The sequence below is a fragment of the Argiope bruennichi genome, chromosome X2, assembly GCF_947563725.1.
Source record: "Argiope bruennichi chromosome X2, qqArgBrue1.1, whole genome shotgun sequence".
Taxonomy (NCBI): Eukaryota; Metazoa; Arthropoda; class Arachnida; order Araneae; family Araneidae; genus Argiope; species Argiope bruennichi.
The window spans coordinates 48,045,257-48,068,665 of record NC_079163.1 but is presented as its reverse complement, the minus strand read 5'-3'; the positions used below and the strand labels follow the sequence as shown (position 1 = coordinate 48,068,665).

Sequence of the window (23,409 nt, the reverse complement as noted above, 5' to 3'; positions counted from 1 at the left end):
CTGATATACAAAATAATATCAATTTATTATTAAAGAAATTTTATTTGCTTTTATGGAAATCGAACAATAGCATTGTAGGTATGAGTGGGGCCCTTATTGTCTCTTAGCAACCAATATTTTTTAAACTCAGTCTGCCATTGACAACTGATTTCATATTAATTTTTTTTTCCGAATTTCGTCATCATCATGCTATAGTAACTGTATGCGATGCTCAGGGCATGACATTACTTTATCATTCCCTCAGGATATTTCACTTAAGAAAACGACAGAAATGCACTAATATTTTACCTCCTTGGCGCCCGAAGCATTTATATCTTCTTTGCTCCCCAGTAGCTACGCCACTGGAGGGCAAAAATATGATGCACAGTGCGAGATGCACTATCGATCCCCCTAGATAAAATCATGCATGTTTTGACCTTCACGGTGAGACTATAAGAACTGAATCCAATATCCGATAACCATAACTCAGTTTAATTATTTATATCTGTCATAGAATTACCAAACATATTTTAAATTCTGCATTATACATATACAATATATATCGTGTGAAAATGTTAATTTTACTTTAATCAAATATTAAAATTATTTTTGAACACATAACTCTCATTTTAAAAAAGGTCGGAATCGAAAATACGAATTTAGTAGCCTACAGGAATTGGATAGAAGCATTTCATTTGAAACATTGCTTATTTTCTTATCAGAAAGTAATTTATTTTGTATTTGTTTACTTGTTTATAATTCACTATTTAACCAGTTACTAGAATAGAACGTTTTTCTTTCAAAAGTACTTTCAGTCGAGAAAAAAAGATCGATAACAAAATAAACTGCGATGTCGCATGAAAAAAAAATGTAAATAAAAAGTAGTTTCTCATTTGATTAATTGGCCTTAATTCGTAAGGATTACCTTTTAGCCTTCATGATTAGATTTTTTCTATTGGAAATGTAATTGTCAATTAGCTTTTTTTCTCTTGATATATTTGAATTTTTCTTTGACCTTTTGCGCAGTTTTATTTCTGTGTTTTTATTTTTATATGTATTGAAGAGATTTACAATTAGCATTTTGTTTGCGGACACAAAAGTTTTATTATTTCTTCTCCCGATTGAATTCTCGCTGCAGCTTAACTTCCTGATTTTCACAAAGCTCCTGGTGCCATCTAGTGGTAATAATTTGAACAATTTGTAGAGAACAGAGAACGCGAAAAATTCTTTCGATTTTATTTTACAATTTCACAATTCTGCACAGTCTTCTTACATATTGAGTATTTTGTTATGTTTATCAATTATTTCTTCGACGTTTCTAACTTTTAATTGCTATGAACGGAGTCGAGTTCATTATATGTTTCAAACAAATATGTCATCCTAAGCAACATCACGAATCTTAATTTTCCAAATTTTACAACAAAAAGAAAAATAACTGGATTTTTCACTATCAATGACGAATCAGGGTGACTAGAGACTACAAACTACTAACAGTCTGTAAATTCCAGGAGATCTGGGAAATTTATTCTAAAACTGGAATATTTTTATTTTGATAATTTTTATCGGATTTGACAATTCGTTGACTTTTTATCGAAACATCGTCGTTTGTTGCCAATAAAAAACAGTCATTTACTGATCATCTGAAATGTAGGTCATTCATGTTTCTGCACATTTAAAAGATGCATACAATAAATAAAAAATGATGAAAGAAAATATTGGAATTTAAATGTAGGCATCTCTGGCGGCGGGATGTTTACATTTAAATTTCTAAAGGATCGAAATTTCGATTTCGTAACATTATCAATGCCGTATTTGATAAGACCCTTCAATTCTGAAGTATAGCTGTCAAACATTAATTTATAATAGATCCTGGTTCAAATTGTGCTGGCTTTTTTTTATCAACCAACTAGTATTTTCGCAGTACAATGAAAAGAATCAATCAACTATGCACTTTGGTCTCTTCTCAATACCAATTTGAATTTGATCTATAATTCTGTTATTAAAACACATAATAATTTTCATTGCTGCACTTTTGAATATCTGCACGTTCACATAAACAACTACGAAACGATTCACCGTTTCATGGATTGAATCAAAAATTCAATTCAGATTGACAACTTTGGTGCAAAGATTAGACACTAAAATATATCCATCCAACTTACTGCTTTGTTATATTATAGTGTTTCACACATGTACGAATAGGCATGACAACAGACAATCAATTAGTTGATGAATTTGATCCAAAATTTGGTTCAAGATATTTTTACATTCAATTTCAATAGTTAATTTATCATTTATCTAACTAAATGACAGGCTTTTCAATTATTGAATTTCCATTCACACTGTCTGTTGGATAGATTTCCATAGAAGAATATGGGCAGAAACTTGATAGAAATAAACAGTTTTGATTTTTTTAAAAAGGACTCGCATTCCAAATTTCATTCTCGTCATTTCTAAATGATTTGCATTTTTGGGTAATTGTCTTTACAGACATATTTCAAAAAATTAAATTTCGAACTTGGATGCAAAACGAGTAGATTGCAAAGATTCGTCAACATATCGAAATCTAATTTCTTTGATGAATACAATACTTTATCCTTGTAAACTTCGTATAAGCGAAAAAGTGAAATATCGTCAATTAGCAATCATAGCATTTTTTTACATATCACTTAACTTACCAGATAAGTAAAAAGTCAGCACCTATCTCAGTTTTCCAACTTTTACAACAGAAAGTTATAGAATTGCTCACAACCATTAACAAATACTTCTGACTTCTTTACATATTTGGTGTGAATATGCGGTCATATATTCATGCCTGATGGGGAAAAAAGTCAGAAATATTCGTTGTTGGTTTCGAGGAATTTAGTTTCTTCTATCTCGAATGGCATTTTGAAAATTGAGGTATGTAGTGTCTCCTATTAAGCGGTTATATGCTCGATCAAAATTAGTCTTGCTATTATTTTTTTTAGAAAAGCTATCAGATCCTTAAAGAAAAATTACAAATTAAGGTTATATGGAAATAAATTTATCAAAACTATGTCTAAGTCATCGAAGAGAATGTTTTAAATATGATGATTATTTTACTATATTCACAGTCTCGCGAAGAAATTAAAATGAACCAACAACAAAAACTGACGATTTTTTTTCTATAAAGATACCGTAAAATATCATAACAATATTAAAGCGTATTTTCTGCTGATTATGTATTAAATTATACATCTTTTACAGACCTGAACAATTATAACAAAAAACAAATATTTATACAAATTGATATTATTCGTTTCAAGATTTCGAGATAAGCATTTTTGGATGGTTTTACTCCTCAAAAAATTGATACGCAGTAAGATGAGCGCATTTCAGCACTTCTTTGTTTGGTCTTAACTTTTACTTCCATTTAGTTTTAAGCATTTTCTTTCATCTCACTCATATTTTGGCGGAATAAGTGCTTCCTGGCGCATGCTCATGCTCAAAACCAGGAAGGGCTTCCGTATCGGAGAATTGACAGTAGCAGTTTCCTTCTCACTTATTTTTGTTCCTTAAATTAATTGATTTGCTCACAGAAACCTTTTGGGAAGTTTACACTATTATATTCTATTATAATGAGAAGAAATGTAGAGTTTGTACCATTTAAATTAATAAAAGGGCATTAATTTTCCTTCTTTTTATAAATTTATGTCCCATTTCGGGACATTATTGTTTCGAATGTCTTTATTAAATTTTTAACGACATCATGCATTTTATTTTGAACTTAAATGGTATTCTTACAAATTTCTTATTAGTTATATCTATTAATTACTTGAGAAGTTAGAAATGAATTTTTGTATGAAGAAATTTTTTTATTATGTCAGCCATGTATATAGGAACTTTATTAGTGGGGAAAAAACTTTGAATTCATTTTCCAATTATCCATGTTTGATTTTGATGCACGAATACATATAAAATTTAATTTAAATAGATCTTCAAAATTAAGATAAAGAAATTATCTTGGTTCAAAAATATTTTTTATTAAATTTTATGTTGCTATAAAAATCTATTCTTATTTCAATAGTTCAATCAATAATTAAAAGAAATAAATTTTTTCATTTCAAATTTACAGAAAAAATACCTTTATTATACTCCAAGAAATGAATATATCTTTTCCCTAATTGCTACTTTTTTTTTTTTTTTTTTTTTTTTTTTGCATGAGATCAAAACTGCGTTAACTATAAAAAAAATTAATTTATTAGGATACATTTTTTTCAATCTATGTTATTTATCAGCAGTCTTAAAACAAAATATTTTAGTGTTTAGATTTCTGAGCAAATGATGGCTTTTTATTATTCATGATTTTCTACAAACTATTTGATTCGTTAAAGTAACATACCTTGTTGAATCTACTCAGGACTATTGAGGATTGATCCGTAATTCTGAGCCATGGATAGTTGACAAGGATGACAATTAACCTACACTATTTCCCCAAATTTCTGTATCACACAGTTGAAATTCGGTTAACCCATGAAGAGTAAATATGCACCTGACCTGCTTACACGACAGTATTTGCCTAAATGTGTGTAACCTATGAATTTATCGCAATGTCTTTAATTATGCATATTGTTCTTTAGATTTCGCCACCGGTGTTTCATAACTTTATTCTATTAATACTATTATTTCCGAAATAATAGTTCTCAACAATTCACTTGTTGACAAAAAGAAGTAAACTCTTACTTGCTCAAAAAGACAAAAGGAAATATTACCTTTTATATTACAAAAAATATATTCCAGTGATCCAAATAGATGGATAAATTTAAAAACTGCTTAATAGGCACCATATAAAACTACTCGGCTGTAGTTTAGTGATAACTGACTTGATTAATTGAAGTTTATAAAAAAAATGGTAATGATTTTATCAGATTGGATCCTATCTAACTGAAATTATAATCAAAACTAACTCAATCTTTGATGTTACTTCAAAGTTATTTGAAACAGATGTAATTTAAAATAACTGGAACTGAACAAAAATATCCCAAACTGACAAAGATTCTTCCGCCATAGTGGGGGTGACAGAAAATTTTACTTGTGCTTAGTAGGTAGAAGATACACTCTGATAACAGATCGTAAATATTTAGTATCCATTTCATGGACGAAAATGAAAATTACCAATATTAATAGCTATTAAACTATTATATAATATATTAATTTTGCAATCATTCCAGTTTGATACTGTATTCTGGAAAGCCATCGATCATGCCTATTACGATTTTTATTCGTTTGCCTAAAACCTCGGGAGAACAAAAGATGATATCATAGTATTTCAAATTATACAAATTGAAACACTGCCTGTCGCTTTAAGAGGGTTACAATATTAGATAGGGAAAAATGAATCTTAAGAATGAAAACTCTGGATGAATTTCCATACTTGAATGTCTTGATGGAAAGTTGAAATTTAAAAGGGAACGAAGCTAATGCACCATTCATGATGAGTGCATTATTTAAGGACAAAGAGTTTACATTTCACAGAAACATCAGAAAAATGTTCTGAAAGAACAGTATAATGGACACTATGAATCTAAGAATGAATACAATGGCTATATCTTTTGACTAGCCTAAGATCTAGATCTAAAAATGAATACAATGGCTATATCTTTTGACTAGCCTAAGATCTAGATCTAAAAATGAATACAATGGCTAGATCTTTTGACTGTTGGAAGAATATAGCTAAATATATTTTTCTAGAGTTATCGTTAATTAAAATAAAACCACTGCCAACTGCTCTTGAGAAAACTTCAAACAAAGTTATAGAGCTTCACTTCTATACGGTTGTGCAGTCATAGAATAACGCTTCAAACATACGCAGAGATATGGAATTGTCCAAGTAATTTTTCAACATAAGAATTCCATTTCCACTCAAATAATAGATTCCACTTGTTTTGGAAGTATAATAGCAGACAGCACGCTCTCTCCTGGTAAAGAATTATGAAGAATTATTCTGTATATAGAATCGCGACTCATTAATGAAAAGGACATGACCCCAATTTTGTTACCGAACATTAAGGTCCGTATAGCTGTACGTACAATTTGCCAAGAAGTCATTGCTACAATCGTAACAACAAGGTTGTTGAAACAATTCTCCAACCTTTAATGTTAATTACACTTTAGGGATTGTATATTTAGTTTTTCTAAGTGTATCGATACGATTCTATGATGATCTAATGTCGCATCTCTTGGGAGACCTTGGAAAGCCTTATTGATGATGGCATCTGTAGTCTGAAATTCGTTCTTTTGGATATCAATATTTGAGACACTTTTAACAATCCAGTCGTCCACTGAAGGCTATCCAATAGCAAGCTTGTTGATGGTTTTCGATAGGACCCTACTACAGAATTCTTCGATATTCTTTTGTGTTTGTGGACAGGATGAGCATCAATGAGATGACTGGCAGGTACTTCGACATATGGTAAGAGCATGTTCTCTGCCTTTATCATGTCGTGTGAATTGAACTATCTGGACAATATTAATTAAATTGAACAATATTAATTGAAACTATCATGCTCAATTTGTCAAAATCATAGCACAGAATTTAGATGCTAACACGCCTCCCACAACTATCCATCCCGTTAAAAGTTTTAGGGTATCTGACCAGTCTCGGAAAAGAATTTTCAATGTAAAGGATGTAGCAATCAAAATTATATGCCTTTGGAATAATTTTCCATCATTTTTGTAACCTTGTTAGCTTTTGATTCAAGTCGAAAATAATGGGAATTTGTTTTTCATTTCGTTTCACTTATATCTACCTTTCATTTTTGAGGTTGTTCATTATAATTTATTGTCATATTTCTCAAGAAGGATTTTCTGCTAGTTTTGATCAGAAAGGTGTTTTCATTAAAATGTCTTTTCTCCAACGGGATTGTAGAAGCTAAAAGAATGAACAAATCTGGTTAGCACAGCTCCATATTTCAACATCAAACTTTTGGACTTTTCAAGAAACATATTTTAAAAAAGATTATTATTCCTCATATCCATACAAAATTTTCTTTCGATATACCATAACAATAAGTTCAGTTATGGTTTACTTATTGACTTTTCAAGAAATATATCTATCAGGATTATTTATTGCAATCAAAATGACCAGAACCTTAATTTCCTTGAGGTAGAAATTCAGATAGAATAACAAATTTTACAATTTTGAATATTTACGTTCCCCATGGATTTAATATTAATCATGGCCAAATGTTTTTAATTAGTTTAAACTCCCCAACTTTTATCTACGGCTATTTTAACCTTCGTGATTCGTTATGCGACAAAAAACGTTTCGGCTGACAGTGATAATTTTGATTGACGGAATAACTGATACTAAATATATCTAATTCCATTCAGATCATAAACATCAGTACGACATCTATTCTAAGTTTTTATTCTGTGTTTCTACTTTCCGAAATAGATTGTTATGTAAATGAATACTCTGACGAAAGTGCTCATTTGTTACTTATTGTTACATGGTCCAACTTCACAGAAATTACTAAAATATATCAGATAGGTTAACTGGAATCCAATTATCAAGAAATCAAAAGATATCCTCGATTACATTTAAATACGAATTTTTGAAAATGTTACTGGAAAATATTTCTCTAATCATAAATAGTCACACTTTAAAGAAAATTTTACCGGTTGTGGAATGCTAAATGTAATGATTTTAACAGCCTGAAAAAAGCACTTGTGGAAAAAAGAAATGGTGAATATATTTACATCAGACTGGATTCGGTACAAAAGATATAGAAGTAAATTAAAGTTTTATATTAAAAAAGCAAGAAATAATTACTGAGAAAGTCTGTATAAAACATCCCAAAACTCTATAACGTTCTTTAGCATTTTAAATAAGTTTGCTAACCATAAAAATTCTAATATTAAAAACAAGAAAATATTTTTCATAACAGATACATTAGCAATTCAAGAACTCAAAGCAATCTGTTTGCATAAAATTTTTCAATGCACGATTTCCAGCACGAACCTATCCCATTAGACTATGCCAATGATGGTATTTTTTAAATAAAAGGATAGTTTTGCAAATTTAAAAATGCTAGACAGAAAGCACTGCCTCCAGTTATAGACAAAATCCCAATAATTTGGTTGAAAGATCTTGGTAATTCTGTTCTTTAAAAAAATTCTCCAATTATTTGAACAACGACTGAATTTTAATTGTGTTCTCTAAAAAAATTAGAAGCATGCAACTATCACACCTACCCGAAAAGCCATTAATGGTAAAACAAAATTAACGTTATACATACCAATAGCCCTTACTTCAGTATTCTACAAAATTTTCGAAAGTAATTTATCTCAACTCATTATAGGATGTCTAATATGTAAAATAAAAAAAGCTTCGTTCAATTCAACACGGATTTACACCTTTTACAGACAATCTTACAGCCATTTATCAGATTTACATGGCAGTTTCTAAAACACAAAAAATAAATTGTTGCTATCATTCTTGGTATTAAAGTTCTTATGACTGTTCATATTAATGAGTTAATATACAAATGTCTTTAGCCTGGAATCACTGGCAGCATTGTTAAATAGAAGTATAACTTTCTTCAAAGAAGAGTTTTTCAAATTAAATAGCATAACAGTATTTGCAAAATAGAATCCGTCTATAAATGTCACCTACAAAGCAGCGTGCTTTATCGGATCCTTTTTTTCTATATTGATGAATGACTTTTTTGAGACTGATCATTAAAGTTGAATATTTTGTTAATTTTCATTTATTGCTGGCATCATTTATTAAACTATATTAAAACAAAATTACAGAACACTGTAGAAAGCATCTATAAATTGGACTTTACTGGAAATTGTCCATTAATGTAGAAAAGAGCAGTTACTGAATTATAAATAGCTAAGGTATCTTCAATTTCGATAACGCTGTAATTTCTGAAAATAAACGCATGAAAAGTATTTGAATGGCCCTTATAATAAATATTAACTGATAACAGTTTACACCAAATAAGTTAGCATGCATTTTCAAATTAAAAGACTGAAGAAATATTAAAACCTGTCAATGCTGGCTGTAAAGCAGATCTTCATATTTATTTAATTCTATAAATACAGTGGAGAAAAAAATTCCAAAATTGAAAATTAAAAGAAAAATGAATTGCATTCAAGAAAAAGAAGGAATCATCTGACAATCTAGAAATTTTTTTTAAAAAAACCTTTTTGATCTTATTGAAAATTCAAAATAAAAACTTTAAACCTATTTTTCTCGGAGTATGGTTTTTCCAAAAAATTCCATTTTTCAAACATTATTAATAAAATACTATTTAAAATATCTGTCTGAAATTTAAAATAAATTTTAATTATAATATATTCTAGAAAATGAACCAAAATATATGTGCAATGATGAGCCATAGTAAAGTTATGCATCTTTTAAACTTGGGGGGGGGACAAAATTCCAAAATTAAAACTCATAATTTGTAAGAATTTTGGATTATTCTTAAAGTTTGCTTCCGCTCATAACCAATATATCGATCATTCTATAGATATATATACTATAGAATCGGTCTTTATTTTAGATTAAAAAATTTTGAAGGTAAAATTTGATGCAGGAAATGCAGTTTTTTCAAATATTAAAAAAATATTTAAATTATAAATTATTGTTGTACGATATACTATGTTTTTGCATAATATTTCATTTGAAAATGTAAAAATATTACTTCAAATATCAATACGAAAAAAAGGCCTCCGAACATAATCGGATACCTAAATATTGATTTTATTTTCATAAACTAAACCAAAGCTAAAATAGGGTAAAACAGCGTGATTATAACTTCCTTAATGTCCCAAATTTTTAAAAGCAATTTCTTTTAAATCTGAGTGCTAGAATTAATTGCATTAGTAAATCTTAGATGCGAAAATATCTTCAACTTTCACTTCAAAAACATTCTTAGCTCGAAATTATAATAATAATGATTAAATTAGATTCGGAAATCATACTATACTTTCTATCAAGCCAAACACTGTGTTACTATAATTTGCACTCACATTCTGCCTAGTTGAGTGGATAAGAAAGTGTTAACTAACCAAAAGAACCCGGGTTCGAATTTTAGAGTGAGTAATACAGTAAATATAGAATAATTAACAATCAAAAGATGTGAAAAAATTTCATACTCTAAAAGGTAGTTAAAGTTAATTTTGGGATTATTTATAATTTTGGGAACTGATTTGTGCAACAATGAGAAACTATGTTATATAATATGGAGAACTATATTGTACAAAAGTGAAATTCAGCATTAACCAATATTGCAAAAGATTTATATTCTGCATTGCATTGTTTCAGTACTGTAGAACAATATTACACTATATTGTTTTTCAAATTTTAAAATATTATTTAGTATAGATAGTTTCTTGTGTATTCGGCATTTACTTCACTTAAAATATCTCCTTCCGTTCGCCTAAGATTATACAGCATTTAGTTCAAAAATTTATATAAGAAAATGATGAAATTAAAAAGTCATATAATTTTTTCTAATCCTACTCATTTAGGAATCTTGTAGAATGAAAAAGCATGTTCATCCGCAAAGAATGTCATAGAACAATTACCGTTTACAGACTAGATCTACTCGTAAAATTTTATCTCTAACATAATAAAGTGCTCAGTTCAAATTATTCAGAAAATTACGGGAGAAGTAAAACACCAAGTATCGTTTGGAAACATGCCAGATATTATTTTTATCAGAAATTGGATTCGAAATTGGGAACACAATAGAATCATAGCACGTTTAATAAAATTATATAATTATTACTCCAAATATTCTGTACAAATTCAACGTGCAACAGTTGCAATGAAGTCAATGACATGTCCCACATATTATTAAAACACATAAAATATTCGGCCTATGGAGAAAAGCTTTAGAAAAAATAATTGTCCAGTGTAACATTTCCTACTAGATCCTTTTATCACAAACTTTTGTCAACAAAAACCAAATTATATTTTTTCAAGTTCTCCATTATTTTCGATTTGTGTTAACTGTAACCATTTCGACATTCCCGCGGATAGTAACTTCTACTGCTTGTCAGCTGCTGCAACTGGAACCATTTCGGCTTTCCTGGGGATAAGAGACGTTCTATATCAACTAGTTGACTTTTACGCAATTGTTGGCGCGTAAATAAAAAAAAAGATCTGAAGTAATTTAAATTCTTGTTTCCTTCAGATCTTTATTTAATTGTAAGTTACCTTTTTTTAATCTCTAAATGCCGTGCTAAATCTGGGGGAATTTACTTTCCATTTAGTTCTTGACTGAAGTTAACATATGTTTTTTTACTATCTTAAGAATAGAAAAGAAAGTGCAATGATATTCACAGCTCTCAGTAGAAATAATTACTTTAAATGTAATCTGTGTAATTTCAAGTGCGGGGAAACATTTTGTAGATATTTCTAAAAAATGTAAATAATAAGTTTTGGTATTATTAAATATCCTAGAAATCTTTTGTATTTTCAGTAATTGACATCGCAGTATCCTTTCTTATAATTTGTCATTATCAGATATGTGAAAGCCAGTTAATTATTTGTTCATGAAAGTTATCTTTATTTATTTTAAAATTTCCCAGACGGAATATTGATTAAAGAAGTATTTATATAAAAATTCTTCTGGAAGAATTCTCAACATTTTAAGTTTTTACAAATTAATGCAGTATTTTACAAGAAATAAATTTGCGGGACATGAAATATACATTTGAATTTAAAAGCAAAAATCAGATAATAAATTTAGATGAATTCGATTAATTAAAAACAATATGTTATTTGAATTCCATTGGATTCATTTTTATTCAGAAGTTTTCAAAAATTACCAAAATTATAATTAAAAGTTTCAATCCTTTTAATAAATCTAATTCAGTAAAATTTTTAATTTGATACTTTTTTATGTTACCTTGTATTGAAGAGATTCTTTATATGAATTAATACCAATATCTTGGGTGTATGGAAGAAATCAGGCTCTTAGATATTTGATTGATTAAACCATATAGTTACTGTATTTGTTAATAAATCAAGAAAAGAACATTTCTTTAAATTTAAGTCGGTATTTTTTTATGAGATAAATAATTAATCTCTTGAAGATGTGCTTTAAATTATTTTATTGGCAAAAGTGTAGTTTAGTGTACCTTTTGCTGCACCAAGGATGCCAAGTCACCAATAAAAATGGTGAACAAAATAAACAAACACTTCTATGAAACAATTACGATTACCACTTTCTGCATTAAAATTATGATCTTTACTGATAAGTATTGGTTTTTCTGAGATTTTTAAGTTTTGGGATCACTATCGCTGCTAATCTTAAGAATTTTGAAATAAGGAAGATTTTACAAGCCGGCTGTGCCATTCTTTTCTGTTGAGAGCAAATTTTCATGTGCAAAATTCATGTATAATTCAACCATTGTAAAAAGTAGTAAACAAAAAAAGCATTAGGGTTGCTACAAGATAATTTCGTTGTATTGCCATATTGGCGACAAACTCGGGGGGGGGGGGCACACAAAACTACATTTCAACCATTTTATTAATAAAAATATACAAGGAAATTTAAATAACTCTAAAATACAAAACACGGGAATGTATTTTAGAGATTCGATTGAATTGATTCACCTTTTACGTTGCATCTATATTCTAATTTTACAACAAAGCCTATCAAAAAGAAATTTTATAAATAAAAAATATAAATATTCCTAATTAAAATTTTAATTTTTAAGTTTCTGCATTTTGCTATTATTCATTGGAAGCACTAAATACTAAGTTCTTAACTAAATCAAATTCTAAATGTTGTGCATTACTTTATATTTATTAGAAAGTAAACATGGCCATATTTTATTGCTAGCTTAATTATATTGTTCATTTTAGGAAATATTCTTGAGCTATAATTTTCTGATATTTTAACTTTTGGTATGGAAAAAAATTTTATATTGAGGAAGGACAGATTAATTGTTTGACCAACATAATTTTTTGAGCTGTTATATATTCATGGCGGATTAGATCATTCAAGTTTAATTGTAACGACGTATTGTATAATAAAACTCGTATAGTCAGAATAATTTTTGTTACATTATTAAACCTTTTGAACGACCTTTGTGATAAAAAATTTTAAATTCTATGCAAAAATCGTTCTTTCTGCAATAACCCATGTATAAATAGGATGTACATTAATAGAGAATGATGTCTAATCTCAAGGATGTATCTGCTGATTAGGGCTGAAATGATTATGGTAGATATGGCACATTTCCCCAAATTTCAGAATTTTTGGAATGGAATTTTATTTTTGAGGTCTCTTATTGATTAATCATCATTAAATTTAATTATATTGAATTTACTTCTGTTATCACAGTTTTGTATTTTATAAAATTCAGTTCTTTTTTTCCTTTTTTTTAAAAATCCTTTAGCTTTAGTATTTTCAGATTGATGAGAACTGTTATCGTAATTTAGTTATCATGTATTTAAAATGCAATAAAGTAGGTTAATTGATGCTAAAAATATCATTTAAATTCTTTAAAAAAATTTAATCAAATTTATTGATAAATTTTGATATTGTTGAAAATGAAGTTCAACTATATCAAAATGAAGGATTTCAAAACATTGTAAAATTATTTTTGATGCTCTCTATTATTTATGCTTATAATGAAATTATTTTTGATGCTGTTTTTTTTGTTGTTGTTGTTGTTTTGTTTTTCGGAACTATGTCATGATTTAAACAATTGATTGTTATATGCTGCTGTATCATCAAGCTAGGATTTATAGAATTGTACAAAACTAAATTTTGCAACAAACAGAAAAAACTATCGTAATATTTATTGCTTAAACAATTTCCATTGTTTTATTCAGAAGATAGTAAAATAATGCATTCATTCTCTCTTTAAATACAAGCAGAATAGGAATTTATTTAGAAATAACTTTTAATTTAAAAGTATAGAAAAAGGTTTTATTGTATTTTTTTTTTTTTTTTCTTTATATCTTCAAGTTTGTTTTTAATCTAAATATGTTATTCTGTTGAAAGCTTGAAATTCAAATTTAATCCCTTGTTAAATGTGCATTAATACATATAAACAAAGAACAGCTAAAGATATAGCTTTCTTCATTTTTTAAAAATTACTTTTTAGTGACTTTATATCCTTTGTAATTTAATCTTTTAAAATTATTTTTGCTTCATGGTTTTAACCTGTGTTTTCACATCTAAACATTTTTTGTCAAATTAATCAACATTCAAACTGAATTTATTTTAGTTTCTGTGAACTGTCTGGAAAACAGATAAGGGATGGCTTGTTAAAATTCGCTTCTTATGAGATACTATTTCCCTTTCTTTCAAATTCATGATATTGTGAAAAAAATTAAACACATTGCAAACAATAAAAGCTTAGTAAAAAGATGATTGTTTTTTTACAATCATTGTCTTTTTTTAAAGTCTTAATGTAATCTTTCATGTTATTGTGAATGAAAAAAAGAACTGTCTTAATACATCAGTATTTTTTATTATATTCTAGGGCTGCAGTAGTCCACTTGTTGTGAAATTTGCTGATACACAAAAGGACAAGGACCAAAAGCGACATTTCCAATTAATGGCAAATATAATGAATATGGCCAATTTGGCTAATCTTGGAGCAGTAAGTTTTTACTTCTGAATTGTAAATGTAATGCAATAAAATTGTCAGTGCCAGATTTATGTATAAACTATACATGTTATAGCTTGGAATCCCCCACTTTCTTATGACCCCGCCCTTTTTCCAAATAGTCTGAGTAAGTAGGTGTTATATGTATTCAAAATGTGCTATTTAAATAGACTTATAAAGTATCCCATATCTAGAATATCTCAAAGTCTCATCAACTTTAAATCTGGCACTGTTCCTTTTACATCTCTTGTAGTGAAATGTTTATCAAAGTGCAAGTGTGATAAAAAATATATTCTCTATGCACTATATATTTCATTCCAGCAATTTTTGCCTAATAAGCTTAAAAATATTAATATCCTGAAAATGTCTTATATTTTGTTATCCTCCTTCTGCTGCAGCACAAAATTTTAGTATGCTGATATTGAATTATCTTGTTTCTATTGGGTAACTTAGGCATATTTAGAATATCTGGGTAAAGAATCAAAATAAAAAATCTGGAAATTAGTTCAAGTTCAGAATTTGAAAGAGGAATGAAATGATAGAATATCCGAATGTCATAATAGAAAAAAGGAAAGAAAAAAAAATAGCTTTGCATTATATTTATTGTTGAAAACCAGAAAATTCTTATCCAACTCTCCATCTATATTTAAATTCTTTCCAAATATAAATGGTACATTAACTCATCACAACTGAATCCATGCCTTAAAAAGTTATATTTACTGACTGGCAAAGAATGGGTGATGTGTAATTCCAAAATCATTGTGGAACTTTAAATCAATTTGCAAAATTAAAACCTACATATAATTTAATTTTTGTTACGAGAAAGTATTTTTGATGCTGAGTTCATTCTTTTTATTTTATTAGGCTGCTTCACAACCAGGATTTGGTGCATTTGCAAATCTTCCTCAGGTTTCTGGTGGTGGTAAGTAGAATATTTTTTATTTCAATCATTTGAAAATTAGATATTGATCCTCCTAAATTTTTATTACTGATTTCCTTTTTTTAAACAAATTATTCCTTAAATAATATTTTTATTTCACAAGCAATCAAGATAAAATTCCTATAATTCATTTCGTGTGTGTGTGTGTGTGCGCGCGCGCTTGCATGCTAATATAAACAAAATATTTTTAAACTATCCAAGTAACTCCTCATTTCTTAACTAATGATCCTTGAAATGGTCTCCTTAAAAGAACTCATGAAATAAAACAAACAAAACAATAAAACTTTGTAGTTATGAAGATTATAAGAGAGAGGTTTCATGCTTCAAAATATTTTGAATTGCTGTTGTCTTATTATGAATTGTTTTTTTTTTTAATTTGAAAAGATTTTGACATATAAAACCCCTTCTTGTAGGTAGTTAACATAATTACTAAATTTCACATATGTTGTAATTAATAGCACAACTTAGTATGAAGTAAGATAGATGTTTAAATATAAATTATCAGTGCTTTTTGATTCACAAATTATTTCTTGTTCTATTGTTAACTTCATTTTTCTTTTCCTTTTCCCTTCCCATTTGTTGTTACAAAAAATTGTTAATTAACAAGATCAAACATTGCATTTTCCCCCAAAAGTTGTAGGATTGTGAGCATTCTCACTGCATGTTAACTAAAATATTTAATATTTTTATTTATTAATAAAATATTCTATTTAACAATAAAATATTTTATTTAATAATAAAATATCTCATGAATAGTAGACTATTTATTTACTTTTAAGAATTTTTGTAACTGTACTATAACTGTATAATTTAGAAAACTGATACCTATTGATTGTAACCTTTTTCTAAACTTCATTAACAGAATTTTAAGTTGAATAGAAATCCAATTTAAAATGCCTCTTACCAAACTTTGTTTCAATATATCCCTTGTAAAAGAATACTTAATAATTTTAATAGATTTAATAGATATTAATTGTTTTGAAATATTGCTGTTAATAGAGTGAAAGTAAAATGTTAAGCAATTGCACATAATCTTGCAGGCTTTAGTTCCCTTACCTTGCAACAACAGCTGGCTGCATTAGCTGCTGCACAAGCATCTGTGAATAATAGCAGCGCAGGTATGTTTGACTTGAAGAAAAACAAATATTTGAATATTATTTTTAGGTTCTTTTTTTTTTAACTTAAAATATTTGCATATTTTCCACAAAGCTTTCACATACAATAAATAAAATTAATAAAATTCTAATAAGCTGAGGTACTTAATAACATTTTTTAAGATTACATTATATTAAAAGGGCAAAAAAAAATTTTCTTTTAATGAATTATGATATGTTTAAAGGAGAGAGAATTCCTTTTACTCTTTTTGGAGTAACATTCACATTTATTAGTGTGATTTCAAGTAATAATTCTTTAAAAATTTACTTTTTTAAAAAATGATTTTTTTTAACTATTGCAATGAAAATCTGATTACATATTATGAATGTTATAGCAACTAAAATTATTCTCTTAGCTTATTTGTGAAATATTATTCATTTGTATTAACAAGCATTTATATTAACAATTCATATTTGGGTCCATTTATAATTTACTTACAAATTTTAATTCATAAACTTTCATATGTTGAATTTCTGATTTTATGATTATTTAATGTTAAATGTATATAAATATTGTGCAAAGTTTAGAAATTTAGTCCTCTTTACATTCAGCTCGTTACTGATTTAGAAATTTTCTTTAAAAAAAGGTAAGCATTTTTATGATATTTTTCTTTTGCCTATTTCAACTAATTGTGATGGAATTATTCTGGAATGAAGATTGGAAAGGTGAGGAAGCTTCTGAATCAGAATAACGTTAATTAATAGATAGTTTTATTCTTGTGTGAAAAATTTAAAAGATCTTTTGAAATGTCTCTTCACAATTTTTTCTAAAAGGTACACTGTCTTCTATTCTTTCAAGCTGGCACTAAAACCTCCATTCGGATGATCCTTGGCGATATTTAAAATGGTCTGATGTAACAAATATGTGTGCATGTCCAAGAAATAATTTTTCTTAATGCAAGATATTAGACAAAATATTAGTAGCTATTAAAATATATCACAGTTGATCTTCTTTAAACTTGAAATATAAGATAAAAAGATGTGATTTATCATCAAATAAAATGTAATCTTTTTCTCTGCTATTTTTAATATGGCTTTTATGAAATTACTGAAAAATTTTAATTCTTAAATATAAATGAAGGAAAAAATTGTTATTCATTTTATTTTTTACTTGAAATTTTGTATTGATTCATTCTATTTCAGCCATCCTTTGTTCACTGTTTTAGCTTGCTAAATTAAGTGTTAGTATAAATAAAAAGGGGAAAATTTTTTAATTTTCATTGAATTTTAATTCCTTTTCTGAAAATTCCTGATTATCAGTGAAAACTTATACCACTATCATTGTATCTAAACTACAAGGATGGTAGAGTAATTCATATATATAGGTTTATAAGAACAAAGCTCATTAACCCATTTGAGACAGCATTTTTTTTTTTTTTTTCTTTCTGTGTTTACTCATTTGAAATGGATTGCACGCATGGTATGCAGTGTATATCGAATGGGTTAAAATGTTGATAGATGAATTCGATATACCAGGAAAATAAATATAAATAAAAAAAACTGTTCCTTAATCTTAATTAAAATTTCTGAAGACATTACTCAATTTGTTAGAAGATTGTAATATAAAGAAAACTTTTAAGCTGTTTAATATGCATTTACTGGGTGCTGAAAATGCAATAGAATTTATTTTTACTCTGTTTGCTCAATTCTCAGAGTTAAAGTTCTTTTGTTCCTTTGTAAAATTCCCTTACATAATCATATTTGATATTAAGATAATGGATGAATTATCTTGTTCATACTTGCCTACAGAGATTTAGAAATAGCAGAGTATATGAATTATTTGTTTAAGGAAAGTCTGCCATGATTTTGTTACTGAGGGATCATTTTGCATGACAGGTTTTAGAGATATGATTTCTGTTAAAGTATTTTTCCCCATCTGTATGTCCATTGTTAATTATTGCTTGAAACTTTTTTCCCAAGTCTTAATGGTAAATTTGTGTGTTTCAAAACACCTAAAAATATAGTGTGTGAATTACCTTTTTAGTTTGTGTTGTTAACTTTTATATAAGTAACATATTTTTTATATATATATCTTTTTATATATAATTTTTTTTTCTTCCTTTTTTTAGGTCTTAATTCATTGAACATTCAAAGCCTAGCTAGTCAGGGAGTAAGTCCAAACATTGGTTTGTCTAATGCTGGGAGCAATGCATCAGGTTAGATTTTAAAATATTTCTCAGTTAAGAATTAATATAGTGTTTGAAGAAAATTTGTCTATTATATGTAATTAGCCATCTTTCGAGAGCTTTTTTCTTTTCTTTTTCTAGAACTTAATACTGCTAGTTTACAGAGCATTGCTGCTTTAGCTGGTTTGGCTAATACCTCTGGTTGGTATATATATTTCTTTCACAGAGTTTCATTTCTAAATTATCTATTCTTTATCTTATCTCTTAAGACAGTTTTCCATTTTATTCCTGTATTATTTGATAAAGTATTCAATGAAATTTTAATTTTTTCAGGTTTGAACCCTGTAGTTATGCAGAATTTAGCTGCATTAGCTGCTGCTGGGAATTCTGGTACTTCTGGCCTCAGCTTATCAACACCAAGTAAATTTAGAATTATCATTTTTAATGCATATTGTTTGAATGTATGATTGAATGCTAATTTATTAATGTAACTAAAATAAGTGATTTTAAGTTAATAATATATCTTGTTTAATTTGATATTTTGTCTCATATTCTGGATTTTATTTATAAATGTATTTTTAAAACTCAATTTCTGAAGTTCAATTCTACTTACTTTCAGTTATTTAATGTATAATTGTTTTAATGCGGTTGTTACCTTTCAAGAGATATTTATTGTGTTATACACTTTTGTTTTAGGCAACAATTCAAGTTCAAGCCCATCTTTAAGTGGAATAAACTCCATAAGTCCTGTCACAAGCATGGCTTTAGGCTTGTCAAATTCATCTTTGGGAAGTTTATCTGGTGTAAATGGGTAATAATTTTTCTTTCAGTTCAATTTGGTGTTGTACCATTTTAAGTAACATGCTTCACCTGTATTCAGTTTATGTAAATACATTGAACATTCAGTGTGCTGACATGTCAGCCGCAAGAAAATTTAAAGTGGAAAGCAAATTATTGTTAAAATTTATTCTCTATTTTGAAGTAGTTGTTAGTATATCTAGTTATATGGAATTATGAGCGAGTCCGTCATTTCTAAAGATACAGACAGAAAGTCATATATTTGTTTTTTCTTAATATGCAAATTAATAAAAGCATTGAAATTGAAAATTTTTATTTGAAAAAAAATATTTCAGTTGAAAAGAACGAAACTTGAAACAGTGTATAGACATGACACATTTCTGCAGATTTCAGTGTTTCCAGAATTGAATTTTATCACTTTTGAGGTCGATTTATTTTCTTTTATGAAATAATTTTATACTTTTAATATCTCAAGTAATTTTTGTATAACATTGTTCATTTTATTTTTCAGCTAATCATAATTAAATAGTTTTACTTCTCAGTGCTTTGTTAAGTTCATTAATTTGTGAAGTTCAGCTTTTATTTTCTAAACCTGTGTCATATCTGAATATATATTGAGCTTACTTTTGAAGATTATTGTTTTTGTTTTTTTAGTATTGGAGGGAAATCTGCTCTTTCTACTAATGGAGCTTCGTTGGATGCTATAACGCAAGCATACTCAGGCATACAGCCTTATTCTGGTGTGTAATTTATTTTGTTTTGAACTAATTTGTGTGTGTGTTTGTGCAATTTAAAAATGAATGCTAAACTGAATCAGCATGAAAATTAACAATGGTTGAAAACTATTTCATTGCATAAGACAATCCCTGCCCTTCATTATAACACACCTACAACATTATTTGAGATATATAATTTGATTTATTATATCATTAAATCAATGAAATTTCCTCTTTCTTCATTTTTTTTTTTTTAATTGGGTGAAGGTGTATGTTATTGGTATTCAATATAACTTATTTTGGGGGGGTCTTCAAGTTTATTATTCAAGGAGGGGGGTAAGTGACTTAAAAGTGCTTAATTTGTGTAGTAGTTTCTCACTGCACACCTTTTTTTTCCCATTCAGTGTATTTCCTGTCTGATCAAAAGGCGACATCTAATAATTCTATTTTAATAGGAGACATAAAAATAATCATTTTAATTACAGCCATATTATTTCTTTCTGACTTACTTTCCTTATATTTTTCCCCTCTCAGCAAATGAAATAATCTGTCTGAGATTATTTCATTTGAGATCATCAAGATCAGGGAATATTTTATTATGAGCAAAATTTAGGTCCAATTTGTAAAAACATAGAAATGTATTTACTGTCAGATTGGAACTTTTGCTTACTACTTAATATCGAAAAAGTTTCAGTTTTTAAACATTCCTAGTTGAAACAATTCCAATGCATTTTATTTTTTTCTTTTTTGTAGCAATTCCATTTACCCAAATAGGTCTTCAACCTCCCAGTCCAGCTGGAAAACAAATCGAAGGTAAATATGCTGCTCATATCTATATATTTATGGTTATTTTTACATGTTTGGTTTCGACTATAGAAAACGTGTACAAGAAAAGAAAAGTTTTTATTATTATTATAGTTTTTGTATTCATCAAATCATAAATTCCTTTATCTAAATTTTTTACTTCATATTATAATTGTCTCTGCATGAGATCTTTAAATTGCTGCAGGCTTTTAATCTTTTAAATAAATATTAATCTATAAAGAATCTTATAAATAGTTTCGTTTTGTAAAAGTTAATTTTAATCACTGATTATATATAAAACCTTCTAGCCGTTTCTTGATAATAAACTAAATGGTATCATTTTGCTGTATTTGTGAATTTTCTCCCTATATTAAAAACCGATTCCACAAGAAGAGAATTCAACTTCTATGGAATGGAAGGCTCTGAACTTACTTGTAAAATAACAAATGCGTATTAACTGTTCGGATTGATTCAAAGATAATTTTACTGACAATTCTGCTTATTTTGAATACAGCAATAAGAATATTGTTGATTATTCTGCAAATGTATAAGAATGTATCTGCTTGCTTTGGATGAAGAATATGTCCCAAACGAAGCCCATAATTTCCATTTGCAAGATTTTTTGAATTCAGGTTATTTCAAAATTTTATTGGGGGGGGGGCAGATGATTGTAAAGCCTATTATGAGAATTAACATTTGGCCACTTTAAAACTACAAGTAAACGAAAGAACCATTTCTTTTTGTTATTTTAACTACCATTTACCTTAAAATTACAATTACTTAAATTTTTGTTTTGTTAAATTCTGAATGATATATAAAGTTTTTCATCATTTGTAAGCTAATTCCTTTTTTTTTAATTCCTTTTCTAGGTCCAGAAGGAGCTAATTTATTTATATACCATTTACCACAAGAATTCAATGATACAGATCTTGCCCAAACATTTATGCCATTTGGCAATGTAATTTCGGCCAAAGTTTTCATTGACAAGCAGACCAATCTTAGCAAGTGTTTTGGTTTGTATTGACAATCTTCTTCTTAAATCTTTTCATGAGTTTGTTATTATTATTATATTTGTTATATGTCACTTGTAAAATTTTATTTACAGGATTTGTGAGTTATGATAGTCCGAGTAGTGCTCAGACTGCAATCCAGGCTATGAATGGATTCCAGATTGGTATGAAACGCCTCAAGGTTCAGTTGAAACGTTCTAAAGATGCAAGCAAGCCATATTAATTTGGATTGGTGTATTTTTCTGTCTGTACAATTTATGGTTGGTATTAGTTATTATTTTTATTTTTTGCATATTCTTATTGTAATAATTTCCTTCAATTTGTATTGTATGTTTTATTCAGTTGTTAGTAGCATTAAAAATAATAGGAGTTAACTTCACAATCATTACAAAGGTAATTGTGATATCGTTTTATCAGTTTAAAATGCAGACTAGTAATTTAATATTTTTAAATGTGCATGGACTATTTCTTATTCATATAAAGTACAACTGTCTTTCAAGGTAATCGTGCCCTTAATTTACCTTTAAATTCATTAGTTTTATCTATTGTTTATTTGGATTAATTTCAAGAAGTTGAAGGTAGGTGCCTAATTTTTAATTACTTTAATCTTCTTTTCATTCCATCTGCATTAGATTAGATTCTTCAAAGGTAATAATTTTATAATTTTTTATGACAGTTATCATGCTTTTTATGACAGTTTGTAAAAGAAAAAAATACTTTATACAAATAAAATTCTGATGAATTGTTAAAAAATGCATTATGTTTTAATATTTGTTCCTTATTATTTATAACATATTTTAAAAGCAGAAATAAATCAATGGTATTCAGATTCCATGGTGAGTTTTTGTATAAAATGTTTTTTTTTTTTTTTTTTTGGTAATTTTATGCAAAATTTTATTCATATTTATTTTTCTTATCTGTCCAATAATTTTATATTGTGCATTAATTCACTACTAGAGTAGTTTTTAATGTTTCTTCTATTAAGCAATTTTATATTCTACTGGAGATTCATTTATATTTATTCTTTGTGCACATATTTAATCTTTTCAATTATTTGTATTTTGTTTTTTAAAAAATGTAAAATGAATATTCATTAACTATTTTAAATTTTTATATTTTTCCTAACTTATCTCAAAAGAGTATATTAAACACTAAACTTTTAAATATTATTTGATATCTTGTTTAATAATCATGATTTTTTTTTCTTGTAAGATATTCTTCGTGCTTTTTTTTTATCACTGCATAATTATAATTGTTCCTCATTTTGTAAAA

General features: G+C 27.5%; 1 protein-coding gene across 8 annotated transcripts in view; it reads left to right on the top strand.

Annotated features, from left to right (window-relative positions):
- Positions 1–23,409, top strand: part of LOC129960317 (CUGBP Elav-like family member 1) — a 1,029,875-nt gene that overhangs the window by 994,986 nt on the left and 11,480 nt on the right. For all 8 annotated transcript variants that reach the window (XM_056073674.1, XM_056073675.1, XM_056073679.1 and 5 more), the window contains 11 exons: positions 14,464–14,583; positions 15,454–15,511; positions 16,570–16,647; positions 18,753–18,839; positions 18,951–19,010; positions 19,143–19,229; positions 19,506–19,620; positions 20,262–20,347; positions 21,077–21,136; positions 21,997–22,140; positions 22,233–22,397. In XM_056073674.1, coding sequence (XP_055929649.1) covers positions 14,464–14,583; positions 15,454–15,511; positions 16,570–16,647; positions 18,753–18,839; positions 18,951–19,010; positions 19,143–19,229; positions 19,506–19,620; positions 20,262–20,347; positions 21,077–21,136; positions 21,997–22,140; positions 22,233–22,360 — 1,023 coding nt within the window. In that variant the 3' untranslated portion in view covers positions 22,361–22,397. The remainder of the gene's footprint in view (positions 1–14,463; positions 14,584–15,453; positions 15,512–16,569; positions 16,648–18,752; positions 18,840–18,950; positions 19,011–19,142; positions 19,230–19,505; positions 19,621–20,261; positions 20,348–21,076; positions 21,137–21,996; positions 22,141–22,232; positions 22,398–23,409) is intronic.